General features: G+C 42.2%; 1 protein-coding gene across 2 annotated transcripts in view; it reads left to right on the top strand.

The window, feature by feature from the left end:
* Nucleotides 1-14,708, top strand: part of PRSS12 (serine protease 12) — a 93,564-nt gene that overhangs the window by 59,070 nt on the left and 19,786 nt on the right. For both annotated transcript variants that reach the window (XM_053255037.1, XM_053255038.1), the window contains exons 9-10: nucleotides 13,377-13,582; nucleotides 13,809-13,887. In XM_053255037.1, the coding sequence (XP_053111012.1) occupies nucleotides 13,377-13,582; nucleotides 13,809-13,887 (285 nt within the window). The remainder of the gene's footprint in view (nucleotides 1-13,376; nucleotides 13,583-13,808; nucleotides 13,888-14,708) is intronic.

Raw genomic sequence — 14,708 nt, 5'->3', positions numbered from 1 at the left:
GGAGAAATACTGGGGAACTGGATGTTCAAATGAGCAGGAAAACTGGGCAGCATGGTCAGAAAAGAAGTGGGATGTGTTCAGTAGGATGTTGCTTTTTGGTATTGTTGTATAATAATTATATTATTATTATTATTATTATTATTATTATTATTATTATTATTATTATTAATAATTCAATTTCTATACCGCCCTTCCAAAAATGGCTCAGGGTGGTTTACACAGAGAAATAATAAATAAATAAGATGGATCCCTGTCCCCAAAGGGCTCACATTCTAAAAAAAACAAACACAAGATAGATACCAGCAACAGTCACTGGAGGTACTGTGCTGGGGGTGAATAGGGCCAGTTACTCTCTCCCTGCTAAATAAAGAGAATCACCACGGTAAAAGGTGCCTCTTTGCCCAGTTAGCAGGGGTTGTTCTATTGTAGGCAGCAAAAATCAGAAATCCTCAGAAGCTCGTGACGTTTAGATAAAATAGATTTATTTTAGATGTATTTTTATTGATTTATTTTCAAAAGCTTATATACGTTCTTTGTCCTGTAGGTTCCAGGGTGCTTTACTAAAGTGTGTGTGTGCACACACATATGTATGCACATGCACACAAACATGCACACTCAGATAAAAGCAATAAAAACAGCATTATAATAAAAATCAAATAAATGCCATCTACAGCAAGGCCAACAAGAGTTAGCAAGAACCAAAGGCTTTCTTTCTTAAACAGTCAAGCTTCAGTCATATGCCTAATGTGGGGGCCACGCTGTGCCTCCATGGGGAGGCCTGGCTTCTATGTGGAGGGAATTTTAGAAAGCTATTGTTGCAACCAAAAATGCTGCTTGTGCAGGCTCACCAAACTTCAGATGGCTCAAGACACCTGAATCAGGGCCACAGATGACGACTAAAATGTATGAAGATGCATGTGGGAGAAAGCAGTCCTTCAAGTACTGAGGTCCTGAAACCATTTAGGGTTTTAATAATAAGGACCAGGCATCATCACATATACTGTGTGGGAGGAGGTAATACCCCTCCTGTATTTGACCAAAAGAAAACCACACACAGGGCTCAAAATTGACTTGATGGCACACTTTACCTTTACTTTACTTTGAACTGAGCCTGGAAGCACACAAGTAGCCAGTGCAGACTGAGCAGAATAGGAGAGATTTGCTCTTTATGGGCTGCCCCAGTCAATATCTGGGCAGCTGCACAGTGTGGAAGACTGTAGAGTCTCTCCCAGAGGTCTCTGCATGGGATAATGCTTGGGGCTATACATATTTTCCTGGCTTGTTGGATGCTGTTTCTTGGCTCCATGGCAGGCGTTCATTTAGATACCTGATACCTAATCCTTACGTGTTGCTTTGATCTATACTAGATTGCTAGCTGGAGGCCTGCAGACCAACTCCAGAACAGCTCTGTCTGGCTCCCAGTGATAAACCCTTTTTGCCTATCACTTCACTTCTAAAGAAAAGAAGCAATGGGTTGCTATGTGTACTTTTTACAAAGACTGACATCCAGACTAAGAGCTGTGTAAAAGGAATGCTGCTGCCTGCACAGAGAGAAGAGGGGTGGTTTTTTTGCAGCCCTCCCCCTTCCCTCTGCAGCTCTCTGTGCCTCCCACAAATAAAGTACCACTGAAAATCACCCTTTTCCTCCACGCGCAGGCTTCTGAGTGTTCCCCTCATGCATCTCTTACAATGGCTGATACTCAGACTGTTATCTCATGTGCATTTTGGAAAGGGGAATGCCGCTCCCAGTCTGACCCTCAAAGGAGATATTTAGGAAATGCATTTCTTGTTCAACCCCATGAGTGTCCTCACACTGTCTGAGCGCCATGTCTATGAAAGTGTTAGCCAGCTTTTCTTTGTTTTAGAGCCTGATCATCTGTGAGGGGGTTGGATTGTTCTGGCCCCCAGATTGGAGAGGAGAGTTGTAAAGAACTAGGGAATTGGGCTTAGGTGCCTTATTCCCTGCACCACCAGGCAGATGGAGTGATTGGCTTGCAGTGCCACCAAGATCATAGCCAGAGATGCCATAGCTCATCAGCCCCGCTGGACCAAGTGCCCAGGGAAGCCAGTAGAAGGCCTGGTTAGCTTTACATAACTGCTGTCTTAGATTTGGTTCCTCAGTCTGAACTACGGATGTGCAGAATGTTTCAAAGTCAAAACGTTTCAACTCAAAACAGCCATTCCGAGCTTGAAACAGAACGCCCTTCAAATAAAGGGCTTGTTTATAAATATGTTTGTTTATTTATTTGTTATTTATAAATAAATACGTTAGTGATTCTTTTATTTCCTTTTATACCTTTTAGATATGTTCACTACCACCACCAAATTTAATCCTAATTTGGGATTAAATTAGATTGGAAACCTTTGGTATTGTTCCTGAGTAGTAACTTGGGGAGAAGTGGACACAGTTGAAACAGTTCTAAACCAAAGAAAATAACTCTATTCTTGTACAATAGCTTCAGTGGTTCCTATTCACTACAATATAGGGTTATATGCGTAATGGTTTCTGGAACAAAGTAACAACCTTAGTATTTACTTGCTAGTCGGTACACCACTTCTTATATCTCAATCCAGTATTCAAAACTCTTGTACTTCTATAAGATTGTGTCAGTGTGTCAACAAAGGTTTTACTGTAAAGATGCTGAGGTGTCTGTTAAGGTAAAACAAGCTTCTTTAGATTTTCAGCACCTTTCCTGGGACACAACCTCCTGGCTGTATAACCTGTGTATTAAAATATACACTCCCAGAATTCACAAAGTGATATTCAAGCTTGATTTGCAGAGGTATTCCCAGGTGTGTACAACTTACCCACTAACTTCCCAATTCCACTCTCAGTCCTGCTCTAGAGACCCTAACCAGAGATCCTCTCTCTAGCCCCAACCATCCCTATCTTTCTGAGCTGTCCGGCCCTATCTAACTCCCCTTCAGCCCTATCTGAGAATGTCAGTTAGCTCCAACTGAACGTTATAGCCACCTGTTCACTCCATTCCATAGCCCCTCCCTTAGGAATTCTCTCCAGAGGAGGTTCCTAAGTTTAAATCCCTTGTGATTGATTGAAAGTGTGTACTAGCCAGTCACCACAGAGTGCCATTTTGGAGGCCTGTTTTCCCCTTGCTGATTGGTTTCTGATTGGCATGCGATCTCCTTGTTTCTTGGTTAGCTGCTTATCATACAAGTGTTATCATGGGCAACTGTGCCCCCATGGGCTGTGGGGAGGGAGGGAGGAAGCCTAAAGGGAATTTTGAAATGAGGGAATTTCAAAATGTATAGGGACTGGGAGGCAGAGAGAGCCCTTATAGTGTGCCTCTCTTGAAGAGGATACATCAGGAGGAAGGATCAGAAACTGCAGCAGTGGAGATCAGGTTTGATTTTGAAGTTTTCTCAGCACTGAGTATAATATGCTGTGTTATTGCTGCTATATCTATCTGGTTTTACTGGATCTTGGATTGATAAAGATTGTGGAACTTGGGTGCCTGCCTTCCTTGATTTGTGGTTTGTTTTGTTTGTGAGATAGTGTTGTTGTGAGAAATGGACAGTGGTGTATGTCTGTGTGTGTCTCTCTGTGATTGCTGTGATGATGGTGATTGCTGCTTGGTGATTGCTGTGATGAGTGCCATGTCTGGCAATGAGACTTGTGCTTCACTCCCTATTGTGGTCCACTCTTCAATCTGCATTGTAAGGTGTACTCAGTCAAAATGTGACTGAATTGGCTCTAGTTGGGCTCATGGCTATGCTTTCTGCAAAGGGTGCTGCTATGGTAGCTGTTGCAATGCTAGGAAGTAAGGAGTCATAATTATGTGTGAGAGAGCAACTTGTACCTATGAAGTTACTGCAGCAGAGGCATTGTGGCTGCAGTGGATTCTGGGTCAGTGATTCTTTTTTGACAATTTTTGGACTGTGTTTGAAATATATGTTCAGTGTTGGGAGGGACAGATTCCCTTTTACTGTGTGCTTCTGCAGTGTTTTTCAAGGCAGGGTTGCAAAGTGCATTGCAAATTGCAATGCAAAACTTGTGTGCACCCTGTGAGTGCAGCTTTTCCCATCCATAAGGAACAATGGGGAAGCTTGAAACACCCCATTGTTCCCCATGGGTAGCTCCTAGGGACACCAAAGTGGGTTGGGTTATAGGGCATGATGGGTGCGACCTACCACCCAACCTACAAAAGAAATTGGCAAGTGGGTGATTTTTAACAAATTGTTAACCTTCCCCAAAACCTCCATAGGAGGTTATTGATATAATAAAGGATTGCTTCCATTATTATTTCAATATCAGTAGATGGCTTCCAGGTATAGAGTCTTTTCTGTGGTAGCACCCAGTTATGAACTAGGCACAGCTCCTAGGCATGTTCATCCATCACCATTGTTACTTTCTTATAGATTCCACAGTACACTATGTATGTCCAGTAAACCTGAGTTTTTAACAGCATTTAATATTGACCTTTTCCGGTGCTGTTTATCCTTGCTGCTTTTTGTGCTCTTTGGTTGTTCCGTTGTTGGTATTCTAAATTGCCACACTTTATTTATTTTTGTTTTGCATCTTTTAAATAAACACATGTCTAGTAGAACTTGCTCGTGTCCTGGGTGTTGCAACATTCCATTGTCATTCCTTCCCACCTGACCAGTGGCCGCTAGTGGAGCAGGAAAGGGAAAACACAGACTGTCGAGACATGGCTATACTAAGTCTACTAGATGTGGGCGGCGGCGGGGGTGGGTGGGGGTGGGGGCTAGACACAAGGCTGCATTTTCAGGACAGCCATGAGGCTAGGATAATATAATTTGGCTCTGTAATATATACAAGGTCTAAAACTCTACTGGGTATGTAGAATTAATTGCCTGTTTCTGTTTTATCGTATTTGGCGTTTGATTGTTTTTTTTGGAAAATGTTCAAATTTGCAGGCTACATAAATGAGGAAGAGGTATATATTTGAACAGAAAAAAATATTAGTTGTAGCTTGGCTGCCAAAGCTGGACAGTGTTTTTTTTAAAAAAACTGGCCAGTTTTATAGATTTTTTTTGGCCTTCATTTATTTTGATTCATTTGGTATAGAACACTATCTTATTCTATAGCACATGAATCAAAATAAATGAAACCAAAAAACCCAACCCCCATAGAACTGGCTAGCTATCTGGAATTCATTAATATTTTATGTTTGTGTCATTAGAGAACTTGCCATAGTTCCAGAGAGAGAGAGAGAGAGAGAGAGAGAGAGAGAGAGAGAGAGAGAGATCTCAAGATAAATGTAACCCAAAGAACACTGGAATACATCTCCATAATAGGAAAAGCATGTTAGTATCACAAAAATTTTAGCTAATGAAAACATGCTCAAGGTATAGCAGCAATGGAAAAAAAATCTTTTAAGGAAGCAATTTCATAAAGTCTGACCCATAAATTAAATAACTTTGTAAAGTGGGAAGCAGAGAGTAAAATTATGAGAAACTCTGAAACTTGAGTATGTTAATATGTTCTAAAATTTTGTCTGCATATACATTTTGACCTAGTAAAATATTTTCTTTTCCATTTTTATGTTCTGTGCAAAGAGTCTATGGAAAAGTTAATAGCATTATCTTAACTGTGCTGAAAAAATCTGCTACTGACTTTCCAGTTGAAGAGCACTTTAAACTTTAAAGGCCTTCCAAAATCTTTCTGATTAAAACATTGCATTGATAATGTTCTTATTCCATTATTTTAAAAACTGCTTTGCCATTCAATTTTGAAAGTTCTGCAATAGGTGTCGACTCTGTCCATTCTGCAAGCCAAACATCTATATTATTAGCTCTCCAAGACGGGCCATGCGTGGGGATGTGGTAGAAAGGAGGCGACTGGCTGACAGAGTTTGCAAGCAGAAGCACCTGACTGGGCAGTGGGGATTCCATATGCAGATAGGGAGGAGGCACCTGTGAGAGCAGAAGCACCATGGTGATTGGGCAGTGGAGGTTCCATATGCAGATAGGGAGGAGGAGCCTGTGGCACTGTGGTGATTGGGCAGTGGGGATTCCCTGTGCAGATAAGGAGGAGGAGCCTGTGATGTTTAAAGTCAGTTGGAATGCAACTGTTACTGGTCGGAAGATGTTCTTGATTGTAGAGGAGAGCAATCTCTCTATATAAAAGGACAGCAGGCAGGGGTCTGCAAAAAGATGGGTCGTGAGGGAGGAAAGAGCCCCTTCAGGAGAAGGAGGATGCTCTTGTGTGAATTAAATGAGGAAACAAGATGAACAAAATCTGTTAACTCAGAGAGGGAGGGAGAGAGGGAGGGAGGGAGGGAGAGAAAAAACGTGGAGGGAGGGGAAGAAAGAGTGGGGAAGAGCAAGTGGAGGAGACAGAAAGAGAAAAAGAAGGGAGGGGGAAGAGAGACAGAAGGAAGGGCAGGGGACGGGCCTGAGCCTATCAGCAGCCTGAGGGGAATGAGCGGTCATGGCAGAACTAGCAGCAAGGAAGGCCCCAGTCAACCACTGCTGCTGTTTGGGGCTACTGAGGTCATTGTCAGGCAGGCAAAGAATGGGCCTGGGCCTGCCAGCGGCCTGAGGGGAATGAGCCGCCATGGTGGTGGTAGCAGAGAGGAACGGCCCAGTCAACCACTGCTGCTGCTCCTGGGGGGAGGAGCAGGACCGGGGCTCGGGTGAGGGTGGGGAGGTCTCTGGGGATAGGGGGCTGCAGCTTGGCAGCAATACTGCAGTCACGACCAAGAAGGGTGAGTGGGATGGAAGCAACGGGATGGAGGAGGAGCAGGAGTGCAGCTCAGGTGAAGGTGGAGAGATCTCTGAGGTGAGGGGAGCAATCAAGTACTAACGTGCAGATGCTCTAGAGCGTGCAGGAGTTCCATCACTGAAGCGGAGAAAAATAATGGCGGTGGTCAGAATGCAGAGGTGGAGGGCTGGCAGGCGAAGCCCCTCTGGCCAAAAGAGGTGGGTGGACGGCAGACGAAGCCCCACCGGCCAGGAAGAGGAGGCAGTGGCGGGGAGAAATAATGGCAGCAGCGAGGAGGTGGGCAGACGGCGGGCAAAGCCCTACCAGCTGGTAGGAGGAGGTGGGAGGCAGCAGCGGGATGGCTTGGCCCAGGCCCACCCAATGGGGAGAGCTGAGGGGGGGGGGAAGCTGTGGGGAGGAGGGCGGATGAGCGAGCTGCAGGGGGATGCCACAGGCTCAGTGCACAACAGCACAGATGCTCTGTGTGTGGTCAGCTAGTTGATAATATATTTTTCTCCTGATTTCTGTGGCAAAATACATAGAACAAATTGTGTTTCTAGACCTTTTTCATCTTGGGGCCAAACTACTTGTGGGGTGATAAACCTGTATTGTAAAGACACTCATTTGTTCCAGTTATGCATTGTGGAGGGGCGTGTGTGTGTGTGTGTGTGTGTGTGTGTGTGTGAGAGAGAGAGAGAGAGAGAGAGACTTAAAATGCAAAGGGGGCACATGGTAGGCGGATGCTGAAGTTTATGTCCAGTCTTCGCTTTCGATGTCCGATGCTGAGGTCCGATGCTAGCAGACAGGCTTCAAGCAGACATGCTGGTTTGCAGATAGAAACAGACAGAAGTAGTCCTAGCTTTCTTGCCCCACAGCAGAAGCTGTGAACAGTCTCTTGTCTATCAGAGGGAACCTCAAAGAGGTGTTAAAGGTAAAGTAAAGTGTGCTGTCGTTGGTGTCGACTCCTGGTGACCAGATAGCCCTTTGGTTGTGTTTGGTAGAATACAGGAGGGGTTTACCATTGCCATCTTCCACACAGTATGAGATGATGCCTTTCAGCATCTTTCCTATATCGCTGCTGCCCGATATAGGTTTTTCCCATAGTCTGGGAAACATACCAGCGGGGATTTGAACCGGCAACCTCTGGCTTGCTAATCAAGTCATTTCCCCACTGCGCCAAGTCAAAAACATGTCAAGGGAAACACTAATCCTATACGCATTTGTTCACGCAGGCTTTTAATTAGATACTGTTTTAATTGTGTGTTAATTGTGTTTTAATAGTTTTAACTTTTAATTTTAATTGTTGAAATGTTTTAATCTTTTATTGGCTGTTTTTTATTGTTTACAAACCGCCCAGAGAACTTGCGTTTTGGGTGGTATAGAAATGTATTCAATCAATCAATCAATCAATCAATCAATCAATAATATAAGAAATACCAATCTAAATAACATGTGTGTGTGTAAATATACTTAGTGTGTATTTCTAAAATAATTCCAAAGTGATTGCATATAAATATATGTGAGACAAGAAATCATTGGTGACAATTGTAGCAAATCACAGCAAGCTGCATGAAAGATAAGATTACTCCTACTTTTCCCAAGGCAATTCACAGTTGTAACACAGGACAGGCAATCTTGCCTGTATCTCAAGAATTGACCAGGTCACTCAGAGTTCACCAGCTGCCTGGCATCATGGAATCTTTTAACAAAATTCCGATTTTGGACACAGGCCTGAGACTGGCCTTTTTGGTCCCTCAACTCCTGTCCAACGGGGATGACCTTGGTCATAACAGCAACCCCACCTCTAGTCATTTTGGCCCAAGCTGGATTCCAGTACCAGAAGTGTGCCCAGCTGAAAGAAAAGTGGCTAGGGAGTGGCTGTGGAGAGAAAAGCTGGGGAAGGTTTTTCAGCACCCTTGCTGCAAACCCTTTTGTGCTTTAAATTGCATCCCAGTGACTACTTTGTGTATGATTGGGGCAAACCTGAATTTAAAGACATTCATTGCCATCTTCATGTTTAAAGACATGGGTGTGCCACCCTCATTTGTAGCTTGGCCCTCAATGGAACAGGGTAAAATATGGGACTATGGGGTAAATTTGGCAAATATGTGAATGCACCCCCTCCATTCCAGAGGAGATGCAAACAAAAAGCTGGGTGTGAAAAACTTATTTTGTTTTTTTTTAAATCAGGTGAGAGGAGCTCATTTTGAGAGTAGCGTTGCTTTCTAAAGCTGTTGCAGACCACATCACATTTTACGTCAGTAACTAAACAAGGTGAAGTCTTCGCTAACAGAAAGGATTGGAATTAGAGTTAAGACTGCAGTCCTATGTACATTTACTAGAGGTCTCATTAAAGTCCTAACCATGGACAGGAGACACACAGCCCAATCTTATCTACTCAGTCTGGTATGAGATTTCTTGTGTAGTGGTCCAGCACATGTAACTGAAAGACATGAGGAAAAGCTCGTGCGTCACACATGCATTTTCTGATAAGATTGTAAGGAGGCTGTAAAAACAAGGCTCTTGTTCTAGCATGAGCAAGGTATTCAGAGCAGAGGGCATTATTTTCTTTCCTATTCCGAGGGCATTATTTTCTGTGTTGCTCAGCATTGTGTTTCTAGAGATGTTCCACCTTTTGCCAGATGGTTAGAAACAATTAGTAGGGATATATAGGATAATTATCAACAACTGGCTTCAGTAGGAAAAGCACACCAAGAATTATAAGAATGACAGGTTCAGGCAATTAGGAATTTGCATGGCTTATACATGGCTTCCCAACCTTGGGCCCACAGATGTTGTTGGACTACAACTCCCATCCTCCCCAGCAACAATGGCTGAATTTCAGTCCAGCAACATCTTGGAGCCCAAGGTTTGGAACCTCTTGCTTATGTAAGTAACAATCAGATTGCTTAAAGAAACATTAAGCAGCATACACAAATTGTTAAATATGAGCTAATTTTCTTTTGGTACCTAAAGACATCTAGCTGAAAATCATTGGATGAAGCTTGAGAAATATTTCTCAACTTCAGATCCCAGTAGTAGATATAGTTTTAAAGCTGTCTCCTGCACTTTGTCACCGACTTGTGTACATAGTTCATACGTGGAAACAACATCCTTGAACAGCTGTCAGGGAATTCTACATTCCTTGCAATATCTGCAATCAATATGATTGTTCTAGGGGGAGCAAGGACTTGGAACAGGAAAAGACATGTAGTTTGTGGCTAACAAGATAAAGAAATAACCCTAGGGGCATTTTGTAAAGATTAACATATAGTATTGCAAAAGCCAGTGGAGTGCTGCATTTTCTGGCATATGTGTGGAGGTCACACAGATTGGCCCTGGGCTTGAGACTGTTAGTGGTTTCGAAAACTTGCTTTGTCACAGTTTGTTTCATTGGACATTTCTACTTATATTTTGCTCACTTTTTAAAGAGGAAAAACTATTGCCTGAACTATATAAAACAGTTGGGTAGCATCCACAGAGGTGTGTACGGAATGAAGAGTTAGCAGAAGCTATTTTCTTTCCACCTTCCTCTGCACAGCTGCCAGAAAATCCATTCCTGAGGCTCAAGAGATCTTCGATAAAGGTGTGAGATATTACATTTGGGGTTACAGGGGAAGTGGTGAGAAATAAGGAGATGCCTTCCATCCTGCTAGTGGAAAGCATCTTTGGGTGAATCTCCTCCTTCTCCTGTAGCCACTTGTCTGGCATCCTATAGGGTGTTGAGGGTCCAAAGCAGCTTTTGCTGATACAGGGAGGAGAGTGGAAAGACGAGAATTGCTTCCACTGGCTCTTTGTTATGCATGCTCCAGTATGAGCCAGGTTGGTCCCTGGTCATCTTGGAGAGACTGTATCACTCCTATCTTAAAAGATCTGCACTGGTTGCTGATAAGCTTCCGGGTGAAACACAAGGCCTTGGCTATAATCTATAAAGCCCTAAACAGCTTGGACCCTGGGTATTTAAGAGAACGTCTTCTTCACTATGAACCACACCGCCCATTGAGATCATCAGGAGAGCTTTGTCTGCAGTTGCCACCGGCTCATCTTGTGGCTACTCAGGGATGGGCCTTCTTTGTTGCTGCCCCGAGGCTTTGGAATGTGCTCCCGGCTGAAATAGGAGCCTCTACATCTCTTACAACTTTTAAAAAGGCAGTCAAGACACATTTGTTCCCCAAGGCTTTTAATTATATACTGTTTTAATTGTTTAATGATTTTTAATAGTTTTAACATTTTAAATTTTAAATTGTTGTAATGTTTTAATCTTTTATTTGTTGTTTTTATTGTTTTGTTGTAAACTGCCCAGAGACTTGCGTTTTGGACGGTACACAAATATGTTAGATAGATAAGAATGCTGACCAGTGTGTATTAGTTATATAAAATCTCATATTTCCAACTGATGATTAAAGATTTAAACTAATTTGAACTGAAAACTTTATATTTTCAAAGAGTATATATTAAGGATGCAGTGATGGGATGCATTGTTTAATCCTATAACCTTTCCCGCCTGTTGCTTCACAATCCTACTTAATTTTAGTTGTGCTTGGATATGCAAGCCCTATTGCAAGCCAGCATGGTGGTGTAGTGGTTAGAGTGCTGGACTAGGAGTGGGAAGACCCAAGTTCAAATCCCCATTCAGCCCTGATACTAGCTAGTTGACTCTGGGCCAGTTACTTTTCTCTCAGCCTAACCTACTTCACAGGGTTGTTGTGAGGAGAAACCTAAGTATGTAGTACATCACTCTGGGCACCTTGGAGGAAGAACGGGATATAAAATGTAAAAAATAATAAATAAAATAAATAATTTAAATGAGTAAAAGTAGCACAGCAGCATTATTTAATACAAGTTTCCTCTTAAATAACTTCTGCTACACAGTTACAAAGATGACAAGGCTTGTTTTTCAGTAGTTAGCCTTGAATTCAGGAGCACTGTATCAAAACATCCTGTTCATGGCAAAAAAAGAAGAAAACCAGCTCAGGAGCACATCAAGATCAAGTGTGCACGTCAAAGGAGTCTGCAGGAGAGGAATAACTGGATAGAAGCTGCAACAATTATTGTCTAGAAAAATAATAAACATTTAATTAAGTGTAATTACAGCAATGGTACAAGAGGCTAGAGATCCTGTTCCTGTACCAGATTTTGATTCATATGATTACACATAAAATATTTACATATCTCTGATACATGTTCTCCAAGGTGAAGAAGCCCTCCTATTTGCCTGAATTTCTGTTTTGACCATTGATTTGTTTTGAAGATTTTTTTGATCGCCCCAAATGCAGTTGTGATATACTTGGCATCACCAGTCCTGCTGTACTTGCAATTAAGTAGTGGTACACAACTTATGGCTTAGATGGAGCTTGCATCCTCCAGTTCAGTGAGGCCAGGAGAACTTTGTGATGCATATTTTTATCCACTTGAGCTGTCCCTGCAGAAGCCTACCCCTGTGTGGATATCTTGCATCCTGGATTAGAGAGTGTGACTTTTGCTCATCAAATTGCAACACATACACTTTACTTAATACTTTGATTTATATTAACTTCATAAGATGAACCACATCTACCATATAAAGGAGCAAAGGCATTGTTTGTGAGTTTGCAGACTGCTCGTGTTTTGCCTGATAGTTGTAAAAACCATAAAATCAGAATTGATGTCTCTTCCATACTATGTCAAAGCTGAAATTGTCCCCCTTTCACACATCTGCATTCCACATTTAGCTGCTGATATTGGAAGCTATCCATATAAATGTGCATTTTAGCCACTTATAGAATTTGGACATCCTAAGAGAACCCTACACTTGCAGACTGGTTTCCTGTATAGTAAGTGCTTCATACTGAGCTTTACAGCCAGTTTAGGATTGGCAAAGACAGCTGAAGCATTTTAAAGTCCTCTGTTTCCCCAGGTGCAAATTGTGTCGTGTGATCCTTGGCTGACAATTAGCAATAATAATTTTAAAAGACTCAAAACAAACCAGCAATGGTGGTGTTTAATAGCGTTGGCAAACAACAACAGCCTGTGTTAATGAGGCATGCTGAAGCTTTGCAGAGATGGATAAATATACAATAAATCTGATTTATAACTGCTCCCACTGAAACTAGTGTCTCGCTGGTAAACAAATTAAACAATTCATACATTTTCCCTTTACAGCTAAAAAAATTGATATTGAATTTATTATTACATAATAGCTACAGCTTTAGGGTTACAGTCTAACACAAAACTGTTAGATTTGTTTAAAGGAACAGTGTAATGATTCTTCCTTACTGAATAACTTGTTTTGGCAAATATTTAAGTAATTTGCTTTTACGAGATTGGATGTTGGGCTTGCAATTAAATGTGATAATGATTTTAAAAATATACCCACATACCAACAGCCCTTAGTCATCTGACTGATGGTGAAAGCTGGAGATTGCTTTCATCCAGGTCTCCTCTGTTCATGTAACTGGCTGTTGGAGCAGGAGAGAATCCATTCAGTCAGGGAATTGAAAATTGAGATCCCAACTTGCCAGTGCTGGCAGCCAGGCTAATGTTCCCCTTGCCAAGATCTTCTTCCTGGGGAGGGGATGGGGTACCATCTTCCATGAGTCCTTAATCTGATGGCTGCCAGATGTGTTTCCCTTCACTCTTGCTGTCTGCTGTATTGTTTTCTGCTATAATAATGTCTTACTAAATAGTGAGCTCTTCCATTCTCTGTTTCTAGAGGTCCAGCAAGAGCAAGGACTATGGCATATTTTGGAGAGGGAAAAGGCCCCATCCACGTGGATAATGTGAAATGTACAGGCAATGAAAGATCCCTGGCTGACTGCATTAAACAGGAAATTGGCAGGCACAATTGTCGTCATAGTGAAGATGCTGGGGTGATCTGTGACTACCTTAGCAAGAAAGCAGCTGGGAACAGTAATAAAGGTGAAATGGGTATAAAACTAAACATTGTGTTGCTGGAAATAAATAGAATGGGAAATGTATACATGTGGAGAAAACATTTTTCTTTCTTTTTAATGTACTAGATAAAAGTGATGGGACATGGGAAGCAAAAGAAGCAAATGTTTCACAACCTCACTTGTCCCTTGAAGCACTCCTCTGTGGTTCCATACTGATAGAATCTAACCCCTATGACTTCCTTCCTGTTTAGATTCTCTTGCTTCTGTGTGTGGTTTGAGATTACTGCATCGTCGCCAGAAGCGGATCATTGGTGGGAAAAATTCTTTAAGGTAAATAATATTAAGCATACTTTTAAAAAAAGAAAAAGAAACTATTCTGGCTTGGATCCAAATAGCCCCTATGAAGAGCAAAAGGTGCTGATTACTGTCATTTCTCTATCTCTTATCTCTATCTCTGTCTCTACACACACACACACACACACACACACACACACACACACACCCCTACACCTCTGCTTGGACCTCACTGACTGACTGACATGAAACTCCCAGATGCAACTTCAAAAGATAGAAACATGCCATTTTTTTCAGGTAGGTTCAAGATCTTGCCCAGAATTACAAAAAAAAAAAAAAAAAATCCCGAACCCCAGAAAACTTCATTACTTTTCCAGAAAATTTGGGAAAGCTCTCCCATTGGAAAGCATAGGGAATGAGACCTCATAGAGCTAGGAAAAGTATAGTGCCACAGAGAGGTGTTTATAAGGAAGGAAGTTGCCTTATACTAAGTTAGACCATTGGTCCATCTAGCTCAGTATTGTCTACACAGACAGACAGTGTCTTCTCCAAGGTTGCAGGCAGGAGTCTCTCTCTCAGCCCTATCTTGGAGATGCCAGGGAGGGAACTTGGAACCTTCTGCATGCAGCTATGCAAATATTCTTCCCAGAGCAGCCCCATCCCCTGAGGGGAATATCTTACAGTGCTCATACATATAGTCTCCCATTCAAATTTAAATCCAGGAGGACCTTGCTTAGCAAAGAAGACAATTCATGCTTGCTACCACAAAACTAGCTATTCCTCTATACATACAAATATGTGTATGTATATGGACAGACACCATTCCAGATGGTTCTTTGAGGCTCAGGAGTTGCCTT

This window comes from Hemicordylus capensis, chromosome 5 (assembly GCF_027244095.1).
Source record: "Hemicordylus capensis ecotype Gifberg chromosome 5, rHemCap1.1.pri, whole genome shotgun sequence".
Taxonomy (NCBI): Eukaryota; Metazoa; Chordata; class Lepidosauria; order Squamata; family Cordylidae; genus Hemicordylus; species Hemicordylus capensis.
Note: the sequence above shows the minus strand (reverse complement) of the source record. Positions and strands in the feature narration are given on the sequence as shown.